The 16,604-nt window shown below is 41.7% G+C and overlaps 2 protein-coding genes across 5 annotated transcripts; one reads left to right on the top strand and one right to left on the bottom strand.

The window, feature by feature from the left end:
* Positions 1-242: 242 nt before the first annotated feature.
* On the top strand, positions 243-3,378 carry SBT1.3 (subtilase 1.3). The gene has a single exon (XM_006857923.4). It carries the CDS (start codon positions 846-848, stop codon positions 3,204-3,206), a length of 2,361 nt encoding a protein of 786 aa, XP_006857985.3. The 5' UTR covers positions 243-845; the 3' UTR covers positions 3,207-3,378.
* A 90-nt stretch (positions 3,379-3,468) lies between these two features.
* On the bottom strand, positions 3,469-15,340 carry CCS (copper chaperone for SOD1). 4 transcript variants are annotated; one of them, XM_011630084.3, is made up of 6 exons: positions 15,083-15,340; positions 14,926-14,952; positions 14,371-14,443; positions 14,012-14,146; positions 9,047-9,264; positions 3,469-3,930 (listed from the first exon to the last, which is right to left on the bottom strand). In XM_011630084.3, exons 1-6 carry the CDS (start codon positions 15,317-15,319, stop codon positions 3,664-3,666), a joined length of 957 nt encoding a protein of 318 aa, XP_011628386.1. In that variant the 5' UTR covers positions 15,320-15,340; the 3' UTR covers positions 3,469-3,663. The 4 variants fall into 4 exon arrangements, with proteins under 4 accessions (XP_011628386.1, XP_088702408.1, XP_088702407.1 ...); XM_088846281.1 differs by lacking the exon at positions 3,469-3,930 and adding an exon at positions 5,332-5,735; XM_088846283.1 differs by lacking the exons at positions 3,469-3,930; positions 15,083-15,340 and adding exons at positions 5,332-5,735; positions 14,529-14,625 and having other exon boundaries at positions 14,926-14,942.
* Positions 15,341-16,604: the final 1,264 nt, after the last annotated feature.

Below are 16,604 nucleotides of genomic sequence, written 5' to 3'. Positions count from 1 at the left end.
AAGATAAAAATATTTTTAAAACTTAATTTTTCTCACATCATCCATTACAGTCAGTAAGGTTGAGACGATTAATTTAAGCCATCATCTATGATGGTCAAGGTTGAGATGATTAATTTAGGAGTTCTCAACGGCCAAATTTGGTGAGATTTGGGATGCCACTTTACTTTTTCTTTTCTTTTTGCATCAGGCCGAAGCCGTATTTCAACTTTTTACATTTTCAAAATAAAATGTTCTAAGACGACAAATATTCGCTTAAAATTGATCCCATGGAAATACAGAGTTGAAGAAGAAGCTCAAAACGAAAATTACATTAAAAAAAGAAACTAGGAAATAAAATTTGAGCTTTGTCGAGAGAGAGAGAGAGATGGTTATATGCATGGTACACACGTGTGAGAGAGGCCACGACGGTTTCCATGTGTGATGAAGGTTTAGGTGAGGCGAATAAAAGAGAGCCAAAACAGTTGCTTTTGCCGATGAATCCGCCTCTGGCACCCCCCTCTCATTTACTCACTGCGAACCACCCCCTTTATTGTGCCTGCAAAACCAAAGTGGCAGAGAAGTACTCTCTCTAACTCTCTCTGCTCTCTCCCTCTCTCTCTCCCTCCCTCCTCTAACTATCTGCTCTCTCCCTCTCTCCTCTAACTATCTGCTCTCTCCCTCTCTCTAACTCTCTGCTCTCTCCCTCTAACTCTGTCCCACTGAATGGCCGAGACCAAAGCAGATATTTAGCCTTCATCACACTCCCTCTCTTCCCCCACATGGCCAAACCCACGGAAGTGCAGATTTAGCCCATCCTCACTCTTCCAGGCCTTCCTCTCTCTCTCTCTCTCTCCCTGTAGATACAAATGGGCTCACCGGACATGAAACAGTTGGGGCCATGGCTGGGCATGGCCTGCGTCCTCTTGGCGGCAACCACCCTCTGCAACTCGGTGTCAACCACCATGCCAAAAACATATGTAGTCCAAATGGACAAATCGCAAATACCAGAGTCCTTCACCCACCACTTCGACTGGTACCACTCCACACTCAGATCAGTTATTGCCAGCGAGCCCGAAACCGACGCCAACACGGAGACCACTAGCCATCGAATCCTCTACCACTATGACAACGCCTTCCATGGGTTCGCGGCCAAATTAACGGGAGAGGAGGCCCAAAAACTCGAGTCTGTCCATGGGGTAGTCGCCCTGTACCCCGAGGTCATGTACCACCTCCACACCACAAGGAGCCCTGAGTTCCTCCGCATAATCCCCACAAATAACAAAACAGGTGGAAACATTTGGGCAAAGATCGCATCAAGCCATCAAGTGGTGGTCGGTATTCTTGATACCGGGATATGGCCCGAGAGCCCGAGCTTTAGGGACTTGCAAATGGCCCCACCCCCTGCAGGATGGAACGGTAGGTGTGAGGCCAGCCCTGACTTCACCCCTGAAGTAAACTGCAACAAGAAAGTGATAGGTGCGCGGGTTTTCTATCGTGGTTATGAGGCGGCAACAGGGAGCATGAACGACACAGGGGAGGTGAAGTCAGCACGTGACCATGATGGCCATGGCACCCACACCGCCGCTACTGTGGCTGGTGCACCCGTTCCAAATGCCAGCCTCCTCGGTTATGCCAATGGCACTGCCCGTGGTATGGCACCCGGGGTACGTATAGCTGTGTACAAGGTGTGTTGGGCAAATGGGTGTTTCAGTTCCGACATATTGTCAGCAATCGATAGGGCAGTGGCCGATGGTGTTCACGTTCTCTCCATCTCTCTAGGGGGAGGCGTGTCATCATATTATCGTGATAGCCTCGCAGTGGCAGCATTTGGCGCAATGGAGAAGAGAGTGTTTGTGTCGTGCTCAGCCGGTAATGCAGGACCCGATCCCGTGAGCCTCACCAATGTCTCGCCATGGATTGCCACTGTCGGGGCCAGCACCATGGACCGAGACTTCCCTTCAACTGTGACTTTAGGAAACAAACGTAGCTTTCATGGTGTCTCTCTATACAAGGGGAGAAGAAATCTATCTAGAAACAAACAATATCCGCTTGTTTACTTGACTGGTAATTCTAGCACACCAGAGCCAAGCTCCCTATGTTTAACCGGCACGTTGGATTCTAGGAAGGTGGCTGGGAAAATCGTTATATGTGATCGAGGTATAAGCCCGAGAGTGGAGAAGGGGCAGGTGGTGAAAGAGGCAGGAGGCATGGGCATGATCTTGGCCAACACAGCAGCGAATGGGGAGGAGCTTGTGGCTGATGCACACCTGATCTCAGCGGTCTCAGTCGGTGAAACAGCCGGAAAGGCCATCAAACACTATGTATCAACCACTTTTCGACCCACCGGCACACTCTCATTCATCGGAACCAAGCTCGGTATTCGACCAGCACCTGTTGTGGCAGCTTTCTCATCAAGAGGGCCCAACTTTTTGACATTAGAGATTCTAAAGCCCGACATGGTGGCACCAGGGGTGAACATACTTGCTGCTTGGTCAGGTGATGCACCCCCTTCTAGCTTGCAGCAAGACCGGAGGCGGGTAGCTTTCAATATTCTTTCGGGGACAAGCATGTCATGCCCGCACGTGAGTGGAGTAGCCGCACTCCTCAAGGCGGCACACCCTGATTGGAGCCCGGCCGCCATCAAGTCAGCCTTAATGACCACCGCCTATGTGCATGACAACACACATGGCTCACTAAGAGATGCAGCGACGGATAAACCTTCAACCCACTTTGACCATGGAGCTGGCCATATAAATCCATCCAGGGCCCTGGACCCAGGCCTAATATATGACATCAACCCACAAGACTACTACGAATTCCTATGTTCGGTGAAGTTAACACCAGAGCAACTAAAGGTGTTCTCAAAGTCGACAAATCAAACATGTCGACATGCATTCCGCACTCCAAGTGATCTTAATTATCCGGCAATATCAGCTGTGTTTGCAGAGAAGCCGGTCACCTCGACAGTTTCGGTGCGAAGAACTGTGACTAATGTGGGGTCTCCGGTTTCGACTTATCGTGTTAGAATTGCCCCAATTGTGGGAGCAGACGTTATAGTCAAGCCAAGAACCTTGAACTTTACTGAAAAATATCAGAAGCTGTCCTATGAGGTGATCTTCACTTCAAAGTCTCAACAGACCTCACCAGCGCTTGGAGCACTGGTGTGGACCGATGGGATCCACAAGGTTCGAAGCCCCATCGTTCTTACATGGTTAGCGCCCATATGATCGAAGAGAAGTTTGTTTTTTCCCCTTATTTATCATCTTTTTTCTCCTTTTCTTTTCTTCCTTTTTTTTTTTTTTTTTTTCTCTATGTTTTTTTTACTGATGCTATCTGTAAACTGGTTTTGAACATGAGGACCAACTTCAGAATAAACAGTGTTAATTTCATGAGAGCAAATTGCCCATGCTATGAGTAAACTTGGGAATGTAATTTTCTATTAAACTACAGTTTCATGCACATCACAGCCAAGAGTCAATGGACAAGGCATTCAAAAAACCAGATACCATTTGATGCCAAATTGCCAATCGATGTAGCACCCGAAATTTACCTACTCTTAGTTTACATGATATTAATACACATCCATAACATTTTACCTACTTCCCTTTCCAAGTATACATGATAAGATTTTACAGGTACCTTCTGGTTTAGAACTGGTAGCCTAGAGGTCTGAAGCTCTAGGTATCACGCTTTTACTTGAGTTTCAAAATCAGCATCGCTTGATTCCCAAATGATGGTACCATCACAAGCACAGATCTTCTTGTAGTTCTCACCTACGCCTGCACTTCTAGCAATGACCGCAGCAGCTATGCCAGTATCCGACTTGTTCTCGCTACCATACACCACGATGGATCGGCCAATGAGGTCGTTAACACAAAGCATTTTCTTAACGCCGGAGAAATAGGCCTCGCCTGCCTTACTGGCTTCTAATGTTCCCAGGTCACCAATTGGCTAAATCAAAGAGAGAACGAAATTGGTCAAGGCTGTTTTGTCTTAGCGTTACATCTGCAATTCACAATCACATAGAAGGTAGATAAAAAAGATCACACGAACTCAACAAGCAAGCCTTTGGGATCACACATTTAGGCTCCGATTTGGACATACTAATGGCCATGTTGAAAAAGTAGCTTCACTTGGACACGTGCAATCCTCCAAATTTGTACTATTTCAACCAGTGTTTGAAAAATCGGCCAAGATAATTTGGGCATGTTTATTTACACGCTCTAGATTGAAAAGTATTTTGGTCATAAATATTTATTTTCACAACTTTTTTAGATTATTTCAAAAATACCCTAACTGATGTACTACTTTTTTACTACTTCCTTAACCTCATTTAGTTAACCTCATTTATATATGTTTTTGCTCAATCTTAATTTAAATATATTTTTTATTTGTTTTATATTTTAAAAAAAATTTAACAATTTTTTTCTGCTACAGTATTTAGCACAACTCCCACTTAAGCATGAGCGGAGTATTTAGCCTGGCCGCTCAAAATGGTCAGGAGTCATATCCAAGATGTCCCCTTCTTTGGGGATAGAGCAACAAATTCTTTTTTCTCTTTTGAGCAGTCTTGGCAGCATTTTGAGCACAACAGCGTAACAGAAAAATACCCCACGTCCCCCAATCCGAAGAAAAACTATCCAAGGACTCAAAACTTAGGATGCCTACTACTCTTCAATGGTTGTGGAAAACCACGCTATTGACAAAATCTCGGGCTCAGAAACGAGGACCTGTGTAAGATTGTGGTTACTAACAGGACAGAGCTGGTTATTGAGTATCATAACCAGTGTCCCAGCTCTACCAGCGTCTCTAATTATCAATACAATAGCTTAGGAGAAACATTCCATGGAAACAATCTCAAGGGACCCCCTACATGAACATAATTTACTTCAGCACAACTTAATTCAGCTCCCAACCTATCTCACCTTGAAATCTCTCCCCCTTCAGGCAGATCACCCCGCAGCCCCATCCTCCAATCTCAGACTGACCGACACATCCAAGAGAGATGGAGAAGTGGAACCAACACAGAGACATAACCACCACAGCCTTGAGAGAGAGAGAGAGAGAGTACCAAGGTTTTCTATCCATCTTTTCTTTGTCCCCTCTCCGGAAGAGGGTAAAGACCGTAGTAGAAAGTAACGCAAGCTGGGTAACACCCAACCCAACCCCACCCCTCCCTCCCCAACTTAACAAAAAACAAAAAAAAAAAAATGAAAAAAAAAAAAACAAACAAAAATAAAAAACACAAAAAAACACCACCACAACAGTCGCATTGTCTTCCACTCATCTTGATGCTGTCACACAAAGCTTGAACTCGACAAGATAACGTACCTTGCATTTGGCTATTTGCAGTTTTCTAATGAATTTCTTTTCTTTTTTTTGATGAAGTTAACATTAAATAAAAAGGAACGAGATACAAAGCTCCAAGGAGAGAGCCCCTAATCCAGGCCTCTCAGCCAAAAAAATGAGGTAACCTCTAAGAAGATGTCCTGTACAAAAAGAGGGTCTTATAATAGCACCCTTTACACCAATGTACAATAGTAGGCAAAAACAGGGGCTGTAGAGAGATGTAGAACCAAAAGAGGATGAATAGCCAAAAACAACCCAAAAGGCCAAAAGAAGTCGCAGCTGTGAACAATAGGGAGCCGAAGAACTAAGAAGCGGCTACGACTAGCGCTACCGCTCCTTCCTTAGCTAGGTGGTCCGCCAGGCCGTTTGATTCTCTCCAAATATGCGTCCAAGAAATGGCTGTATCCCTGCAAAGGTGAGAGATCTCGTCAAAAATAGGGGCGAGACACCAGGGAGGGGTAACTAGACCAGCAGCCTAAGAAACTATATTGCGCACATCCCCTTCCACCAGCAGGGGTTGGCTCCACTCAGGATCGAAGAGCTTGAGGAACGTGAGCAGAGCCAGCGATTCAGAGAGCTGTGACACAGCCTGGCCGATGTGTTTGGAGAAAGACGCCAGGACGTTCCCCTAGTGATCTCTGAAAACCCCCCCTACACCAGAGGGAGCAGGGTTCCCACAGGAACACCTGGCGAAATTAAACTTAACTGTGCAGGGGAGGGGACCAGCCACCAAGTCGAGAGGGATGACGGTGTTGGACCAGGAGAATCTGCTGCCAGTTCGAGAGGAACAAGGAGGGGAAGTCCTTGAAGACCTTGTGATTAGTGGCCCAGAAGATCACAAGAGTATGAATCTTGTGAAAGAGGGTAGAGGTTTCACTTTTGACTCCTCGAAAGATCCTAGCATTCCTTTCCGTCCACAAGACCCAAATTGTGGCCTCTATGGAGGCCTTCCAAAGAATCCTACCGGATTCGGCCAAGGGGAGCCCTTGGCAAGGTTAAGACGGCAGGGTTAGAGGCGGGTATAACCCAAGTCAAACCAAAAAGGCTAAAGAGCCTGCTCCACAGGTTATGAGCTAAGTCACAATGTATGAAAAGGTGAGAATGGTTCTCTTCTTCACAGAGGCACATAACACAACGATTCGGGATAGGAATTCCTCTGCGCTTAAGCTGGTCCACAATTAACGCTCTTCCAGAACCTGCTATCCAATTGAAAGCTTGCACTTTCGGCGGCGCTACCTTGGATACCACAGAGTAGAGGTGGGTAGGGGGTTGGAGCAAAATCTTGTAGAAGGAAGAAATCGAGAATGTACCCGAGGCCTCAAGGGTCCAATGATTCTATCCGACCAGGAGAGGGCGAGGAAAGTATCATGGAGCAAGGCAGAGAGGGATATGAAATCAAGGAGCTCGGCATCAAAGAGAGATTGTCTAAAGGAAGGGTTCCAAACCCTACCGTTACTGGCAACCGGTAGTTCTTCCGAGACCCAAGAAGAAGGGTTGGTGGCAAGCAAGAACAAAGAGGGGAATTGTTCCCTAATGGGTGTGTGACCCAACCAGAGGTCTGACAAAAACAAACCCTAGATAGGGCCGACAGGAAGGATTTCCAGACACCTGAAGGCCTACTTGAAGACCTCCCCTCTAACAGCCAGGGATTCTATACTTACAGCGAATCACTTGTGACCAGAGCCACATTTTCCCAACAGAGCCACATTCTGTTTTCTCAAGGAGCGAATCCCTAACCCTCCCTGATGTTTAGGAAGGCAGACTCTGTCCCAGGCAACGAGGTGGATCTGTTTTTACTTTAAGTCCCCTGATTCCAAACGATCGGCTACTACTGCAGGCATATGAAAAAGAGACATGAGATAGACGGGGGTGTTAGAGAGTGTTGCCTTTATGAGGGTTAATCGTCCCACGAAAGAGAGGAACCTCCCCTTTCAACCGGGTAGCCAGCAGTCCACTCTATCAAAGACGTTTGACCACTGTCTCTTCTTGGGTTTACCAATGCCCAGAGGCATCCCCAAATGGCTGGTTGGGGGATCCTCCACCTTACATAGCCAATCTGGAATCAATGCTCTTGTTTCCTCAGTGGTGAGAGAGACCCCTATCATAGTGGATTTTTCCATATTTACTTTGAAGCCAGTGGCAAACTCAAAACACATGAGGAACATTAGAAGGCATTCCCTCATCTGCAAGGGTGGCATCAATGAACACCAGAGTGTCATCGGCATATTGCAAGTGGGAGACTATGGGTCCCCTCGTACTGCTATTAAACCCGTGGCAGAGGCCTGCCAGGTACAGGCGGGAGATCGATTGGCTGAAGACTTCGGCAACAACAGAAAAAAGAAAAGGGGACAAAGGGTCTCCTTGGAGAAGACACCTAGGGGCTGGGAAGAAACCTTTGGGAGAACTGTTGATCAGAATAGAAAAATGGGTGTTTGAGTAACAGCCCCTCATCCACCTCCTCCAACGGTCCCCAAATCCCATTCTACCCATGGTTTCATCCAAGAGTGACCAATCTACGTGGTCGTAGGCTTTCTCCCAATCAATCTTGAAAATGAGGCCCGGTTTTTCGACAAATGTCTAGAATGAAGGCACTCATGTGCTACCAAGACACCGTCTAGAATTTATCTGTCCTTAATGAAAGAACTTTGGGATAGGGAGATGATGAAAGGAAGCACTTCTTTCAACCTCGACGCCAAAACTTTTGGAAAGATCTTGTATGAGGAGTTGACCAGGCTAATCAGTCTAAAATCCTTCAATTCCTCAACTCCTTCGACTTTTGGGACCAAAGCAATGGAAGTCGCATTAATCGCTTTATGCAGGACAGGATTACCTGTGGTGAAACTCCTCAAAGAAGTTTAAGAAGTCCATCCTGACAGTCTCCCAGAAGGCCTTGAAGGGAGCTTTGGGAAAGCCATCAGGCGCTGGCGCCTTATCTTTGCCCTGATCCGAGATGGCTTTCAAGATTTCTGTTTCAGAGAATGGTCGTTCCAACCAATGAATCCAATTGTGTGGAAGCGAGCGCAATTGAAGGTCCCCCATTCTAGGTATAGCGTCTAAGGGTGCCAAGTAGAGGTCTTGGTAGATGACCAGAACAGCAGCTTCAAACTGGTCCAAATGGACCAAGATGAAGTTGCCTACCTTGAGAAGGGATATGGAATTATCCCGACGCCTGCAATTAGCAATCCGATGAAAGAAGCAATTGTTAAGATCTCCAAGGTGTAACCATTTCACCCTGGACCTTTGAAACCAGAATATTTCTTCTTTCTTAAGGGTGGAAAAACATTCCAACTTGTTTTGAGGCCTAAGATTGATTTCAGAGGGGTACAGGGGTCGGGATTCCTCTAAGCTATCAAGCTCCTTAATGGAGTTGAGGTGAGAAATTTTCAAAATGGAAAATTTCCCAAGGACGGTCCTGCTCCAATCTTTAAGGGCCTTTTTGTTTTCTAATGAATTTCCTGATCATGTATTGCAAAAAAACACACTGCCTTCTGCTTGTTTTTAATCAATGTAAGACTTAGCAATGTAAAAGGTTCTCTCAACAACTTTTGTCATAAATTCAAAACTATGAGATCATAGTCATGATAATTGAACTCCAATATCATAAGAACATTGAAACAATGCAAGAAATCAAGAAGGAAGACATGCAATGGAGGCCCTTAATGGTATTCCTTAATTATAAAAAAAAAGGTTTGGTTTTAAGGAGCTTATCGAACCAAACCTCTTCAGAAGTCCTTCCCACATTGAAAATCTTTCCAGTACTTGCCGGTCCTTCCGTCAAATCCCCATATTCATTTATGGACCAAGCATGCAACCCAGGTGACAACCCACTGAAGTTAGCTTCAATCCTTGCCAACTCCATATTCACTTGGGCCAGACGAACAACACCGAAAATATCAGGGCCTTTGAACTCTGCAACTGCAGCTGAAACTAAAAAATCTGCACAAGAAACATCTTCCATGAACATAAAAAAGAGTTTGTTTAACTTAAAACACTTACTACCAACATTGGGGTCAACAAATATGAAAATTTGGGTAAAAAGAATTCCTAATTTCAATATGTGAGAATGGAATCATAGAGAAGTCATCGACATACTGGTATCTTATTCGTGGGTTTGTGCATCAACTACTAACAGTGAAGTAACACTGATTCAATCTCAAAACATATACTTCCTAGAACAAGAGAAGACCCTAATCAGAGTACCACCTGGAGTCCACTGCAAAGCGCTTTCCCAAATGCTATCATCAAAACTACCACGACCAAGCTCTTTTTTTTTTTCTTTTTCTTTTGTGTGTGTGTGTGTGTGTGTGTTTTTTGTGTGTGTGTGTGTGTGGGGGGGGGGGGGAGTTGGGGTGTCAAATTTTCCAAAGGAAATATGAGATTAAAGAGAAAAACAAGGGAAGATTACTGGAGACTAGAACTAATTCACATGTATGAGGCAAACTTATTATTATTTTAGAAAACCAAAAATTATACAGACTCGAAAACCATGCTCTAACATGCTTGACTGGTATGCACTTTTTCTTAGTTGAGATACACAGGACTCTAGAGTAATCCTTTACAAGGGTCCATGCATGTGGCAAAACCCAGTCCCTCAGCTTGTGAACAATGTGACTCAAAGACCAGGTTTGTAAATGCCATGTTGCCAAGCAATACGATATTCAGGTTCAGCCTATGTGGTTTTACTTTTACATGTACACAACCCCTTTCGAATATTTCTCTTCTCCCTATGAAATGCCAAAATTGTGTCCCAACTAATTGCATGTAAGGGTACCCATGCCTTTTGATTTAATTTCAAAATACCTGTAGAAGAGCACATGATCTTGAGTTGAAATAGTTGCCGATGGGTAGGATGTTAAATGGTTCCTCTTATGAGTATTTTTTATAAATTTTCCTATAATATTAAACTAAGTGTTTGATTTGCTTTAACATGTAGAGTTCAATAAATGGTATATTTTGCCAGCAAAATACATTGATTTCACATGCTAGTAAAGGGGTGACATCCATTAATCTATCTCCAGAGGACCCCCAACCCAACCTATCTCAAAAAGGAGCCAAGCCTTTCATGTGTTCAGTGTTTCAAAGATGGACTTTGCCTGATGACATGTCAGAATATTTAAACAAGGCCAGATATCCTAAGAAGTTCTTATAAAGTGAAGAACGGATCAAAAAGACATAATCTGACATGATATTATTTCTATGATGTAGATGCCAACCGCAATGAAATAAAAAATTAAGCTATGTAATGGTAGGCACTAACTATATTAACAAACAGAAGGCTAAATCCAAACAACAACTGGTCGTAAACTGGCTGAATTAGCAATATTAAATTGAGCAAGTTTGCATATCAGAACACATGGTGGCAGTCAGTTGGAATGGGGGATACAGGTCTGGTGGACCCGCTATTGGTCAGGCCCGAATGCTGACCACTAGGCTTAGACCTGGTCAGGTCAGGGTGGGTCCGAATCCTGCTAGCCATACCAAGTTGGGCCCAGGTCAATCCGACATGCTATATATAAATATAATATATTTATCAATGATAAAGGAAATATATATTAAAATTTATAAATATTTCACGTATAAATTTTTATGTATATATTTAAATTCTTGTATATCTGGGCACAAGGCCCAACAGGTCCAGGTCTCGCCTGAAATCTATTGCGTTCAGGTCGACCAAAACCCAACCTAACCTGCTTCTCGGCCTACAGTTGAAATATGCATTATGGTTCGTCAAACAGAAGGTATTTTCTAGCATACAAAAATTTCTTGAAGAGAGCAAAGTAAGACCTAACAAGCCTAACTTCAAAGCCCCATTGATGGTCATGCACTTTTGCCAAGCATGGAAGTCGAGAAACGTGAGCATTGACATATAACTGCAAGACTAGCAAAAACTTGAAACCAGTTACAGAAGGAAGAAGCATTACTTCTTTCACAGCATAGAAGAAAGAAATACATTAACAGTGATTAGCGACAGGTTTCAAGGAATACATATTTGGGGGTGTTCTGTAACACACCTAAACAAATCGGAAAAGACTGTATAGTCCTTGATATTAATGGTAATAATTTTAATAGTTTGGGACTATGGCAAGATCTGGAAAACAATGTAAGATGCGGTCATGCACTCGAACCTCGTAAAATGTGGAGCTGGTTCAGTCAACAGCAGAACGAATAGTGTTCCGTGATAGACTTGACAAATTGGGCCAAACAGTGTCCAAATGATCCAAAATTTTGAGGAGGGATCTAAAATGATATTTTGATATAAGTCCCCAAGATTCAAGAAGTTTGGAGAGGCACACATAGGTGAAGTGGAATAGTGGTCATCTGTTGCAGGTTGCAGCAGACTGCTGAAATGGTGTCTCTCCTGGTTTAGATTAGGTTACGTAAATGAACCCCAATCAAAACCAAATTTTTTATGTGGACAGAAGAATGTATTGGCATCATGCACAAAAAAATTTATGCAATCTTGATGTCACTAAAGGGGCTGAATAAATCCCAAACTAGGGCAAGCTCATCTGCAGTAGTCTGCAGCAGACTGCTCACAAAGCTCACCACGGGCTCAGGCTGAATAAATCACAAACTAAGGAGTGCTCATCTGGCTGTAGTCTGCAGCAGACTGCTGACAAAGCTCACCAGGGGCTCAAAAGAGTGATGTTAATGACATCCAATCAGCACAAGATTTTTTATTTGGATAGAGAAATGACTTTGGAACATGCAGTAAAAGTTCCATAACATTTGGACATGTATAAGTGGAGACAGCGCTAATTTGCAGAATGCAGTCTGTGAAGAACGAATTTTGTGATTGATTTTATTTGACCATGATTTTGATGCCAAAAAACTCTGAAACTCTTTATGATGGTCCGGAAAGGTCTCAGGAAGTTTTAGTAAAAAAATCTACAATTTCTGGAGATGTCTAAGGAGTTTAAAAAAATTCCATTCCTCACTGCTTGCTGTTCGAGGCAGATTCCATTTATACAGAGTAGGCTTTGCAGCAGAACTCAGTTGACCATGCTAGATTTCACCAATGGAGCTCGAATTTTGTGAGAATGCAGATTAAGATGTTGGGAGAGGATAGGTTGATCGAAAATTTCTTTGTTCTCAACCAGTTTTATGCAGCAGAAAATAACTGGAAAATGGGTTCCACCTCCTGAATTATTTGGGGGAGTCAATGATTTTTGTTTGAGCTGAAATTTTGTGGAGAGATGACAAATTGAGTCGGGATTCTTCAGCTAAAATTTCACTAGTTTTGGAGACTGGGAAGAGGGTCATTTGATTTTTTTCTTCACCTGCTGCCAGACTGCAGTATGCTCTATTGCAGACTGTCTCTCCACTTTTGCTGCAGAACTCTTCCACCTCTGCGACAGATCCATTTTTTGACGATTTCTCATGATTTTCATTTCCAAATTGATTGGGTTTCTTCTTGGACAACCTTGGGACCCAGGAGAAAGTTTTTAAATTGGATTTTTTATGCTTGGATGTTTCTAAATTAGAAAATGCCCCAGAAACACCAGAGTTGAAGAGTTATACTTGCTAAAGATTGAAGATTTTACTTGGATATCAAGTTTGCCCATTATATAAAAGTGTGCTTCAACATACCAGAAATCCTTTTGGGATCATTCAAGAGAGCGAGCAAGAGTTCCAGCACAAATTTGGAGTCATAACTCATCGGATAATTGCTGCAACTCACAAAAAGCTTCAAATAGAAGAGATCATGATACTTCTTCGAGATAAAAAGAGAGCAAACCAAGAAATCTTAGAGCAAAGCTAGAGGAGTTCTAGAGAGAGGAAGTCAATAGTTTCGATCTCCTTGCCTCGATAAGCAAGGTATATGGGATTCATATCAGTCCCAGATCATCATCACTATAATTTTCCTATTTTCTTGATTTCTTTTGTCTTTCTGATTCCTGGATCAAAGGTGTTTTGTTCCGTTGCTTGGTATGAAAACATTGGAAATAAAACAAACAAGCTACCTATGGGTGCTTGGAACTCTTCCTGATCCATTTTAATAAAAAAGCTTGTGATTTCATGCAATCTTGAGTGAGTTTGTTTGCTGATCATGTGGGTTTTCTCTGGTTGATGTTTTAGATTCTTATCTTTCTTTAAAGTTTCCTTTGTGCACAATATTAGCTAAACAATACATTATCAGAAAATAAACATTTCGACTTAGAAGTCTTTACTAAAGAATCTAAACTTCAACCTCCACTGATAGAAAAAAGTCCATAATGAAGACATCTGACACTACCAATACATAGCAATTCTCAAGGTAGTAGGAGAGTAATTTTGTGAAGCTCACCCTCCTGAGGGTCTTGTTTCCCCAATTTTGCTCAAAGCAGTTTATTGGTGCTAGCATATACCACTATCATAAAGCATGTAACGCATTTTATAAATACACACATACAGTTAACATTTTTCAAAACAAAAAAACAGAAAGGCAATAGACAATCATGAAATTAACAAGGAAATCTTTACAGAAACTTATACAGCTAATATGGGAAGGAAGCAACAGAAAACCTCAAATTATCTAACGATGTAATAGTAAACCAAGAGCATGCAATAATCTGATAATGTAATGATAAACCCACTAAAATGCAGAAACATTCCTTTGACAATAGAGATTTAATAGAGCAACCAAATTTCATGAGACATATTAGAAATTCGCTGTTTAAAATTGAACAATTTCAAAACTAACCTTCAGGATTCCCTTGCCCAATTAACCGAGCTTTTCTGCCCGTTTGTTCCAGAGCATCAAGCATGGTCTTGATAGGAATGGCACCAAGCACCCTTACAACTTGATTGGGCAGGTCAGTATCGACCCTTTTGACTCCTACCAACATATAAAACTCAACAATGATATGGAAGGAGGAGGATGCAAAAGTTCAACATAGAAGATAGTTTGCACCATTTAACGATTCAATTCATTAAATTGGGACACACATCTTGTATCAATAAAATGGAGATAAAGGATGCAAGGTAAATTAACATAGACTTTGGATAATTCAAGAGTTGGTATCATCCTTTCAAGGTAATATTGGGAAACAGGGCACATACCATCAAGTGTCTGCAACTTATTCTGAACAGCTGATACACAACCATCACACTTCATATCAACCATGAATTCTGTCTGCAAAGAAAGCCAATGGATTCAAAATTTTGCAAAAAGGAAAAAATTGAAACTACTCTGCAAAAAATTTTAGTCCACATTTCACCTGATTTCTTTTATCTAAGCCATAAATTTGATAGCATCTTATCAAAAATTTCCCCAACTTTTTTCCCTGAAGATTTTGTAGAGTGCTTCCAACTTTTCTGTAAATTTCAAAACTCCTGAATTACGAAATACTAATTTACCTCTCACTGAATAGCCTAAAGTTATTGGGTTATGCTCCATAGCAACAATATATTCACAGAATGAACCATGATTCAAACTTCGAGAATATTTCAGCAAAAAATCAACCAAATTTAACCATTCGTCTTTCCTGGAGTTCACCATGAAGTTTGGATACATTTTTGTCCTGGATTTCAACCCGAATATTCAGTAATTTCCACCAAACAGTAACAAATTCTCTACCCAATTTCACCGAAACCATGCCCAAAGACTACACTTACCAGCATCTCGGGTAAAACTTCACCATCCTGCAAACAAAAGGAGATGGAAAACAAAAAGAAAAAAAATAGATCAGAAAGCTTAATTTCTCAACAAATCTTCCCCAAAAAATCCAAAAACCCTAATCCTACCAAAAAAAATTCGTTTTCTTAATCTTACCAGCTGGGGAGAATTAGTATCAGATGTTGCTGAATCCATGAAAAGAGAAGCTTTCAAAGGCTTAAATCCTCGAAAAAGTTGAGAAGAGATCCCTTGGTTCCCTGTTTTTGAACGCAGTAACCCTAAATTTGACGGAGGTCTTCTATTATTCGAATTCGAGGAGAGAGAAGATGAAGAGTGAGAAACGAAGGCAAGAGCGGCTGATGACGCCGCCCCCAAACACTTGAGGAAGCCCATTTTCTACAAGGAAAATCCTTCATTTTTACTTGGACGGACTTCTATTTCAACTTCCGACCTTTGATAAAACCCTCCGTGGTGGTGAATTTTTACTAAAATAGCCTTGAATTACTAAAAAGATTTTGATTTCATCAAAACCAATCTAAACATCGTTAGAATCGGTTAAGCCAAATTTAAAAATATTACATGTATAAATGACAATTAAAAATATAATATGCTAGAAAATCCGATCGAAACCAGCCGGTCGGACAAGCCAAAAGTAGGTCAAATGCTAGTTTTGAATTGTTATTTTATCGCTCTAAACGAGACTAATCGATAGATCCATCCTTAGTCTAACCCTTGGACCTCGTCTTGATAGTTGGGATTTTACACCACGCACTTATCTCTCGGTATTATTTTAGAAACACCACTTGGTAATCACCAAAGTAATTGTTGTTTAACCTGACGAAAGGGGTTAGTCAATTGGTCGGTGAGATGGGGTGGTTCACTAAAATTGAATTTGAGATGTAACATTGCTAATGTCAATTATTGACCACTTAAACTCACGTCGTAACCTTCGGATGGGTTACATTACTTTGAAGTGATCCTTTGTTTTTTACTATTCATGTAATGGTGTGTAGTAGAATTTTGTTCTTGTTATTATTATTATTTTAGTTCTACAATGGAAATTCAACTTAAAATTTATTATTATTAATGTCGACTACTAACCAGTCAAGCCCAAACATGATTCTTGAGATGGAATTTGGATCCAAATTTAAGGATCCATGATCTCAATCCTGAGAATCATGAATACGTGAAAATATTTGAAAATTTCAAAAGTGATATTTTTTAAGAACTACCATTGCATTTGAATTTCGGTTAGGTCCATTTTTATTTCCACCCATCTTGGGTTTGATGGCCAACCAACGCGGGAGTTTCAAGTCTAAACTAGAGTCATCGAGTTCAAATCAATTAACTAGTTTAGTCAAAATCAATCTGATCCTTCACAGAATCAGCTCAAGTGATTTTTAAAATATTTCAAATTTTAAATAATAGTTTAAAAATATTTAATATATTATAAAAAGTTGTCTATTTTGTTTAGCCCGTTGAACCAATCAAAACAGGCTGATCGAATCGACCAAAACTAGGCAAACACAATTTTGACCGCTTTATAAATCAAGTCAACCCACTCCATCATATCATTATTGCCTATACATATCAATTCAATCTGTAAAAATTCCTTTATAAGTAGGCTTGTACAGAGAGTTTGGGTTTCCTTCTTTCCTTTATAAATAGAGCGTTTAGG

Source organism: Amborella trichopoda, chromosome 9, assembly GCF_054954075.1.
Source record: "Amborella trichopoda isolate Santa Cruz 75 chromosome 9, AtrichopodaSantaCruz75HAP2 v2.0, whole genome shotgun sequence".
NCBI lineage: Eukaryota > Viridiplantae > Streptophyta > Magnoliopsida > Amborellales > Amborellaceae > Amborella > Amborella trichopoda.
Note: the sequence above shows the minus strand (reverse complement) of the source record. Positions and strands in the feature narration are given on the sequence as shown.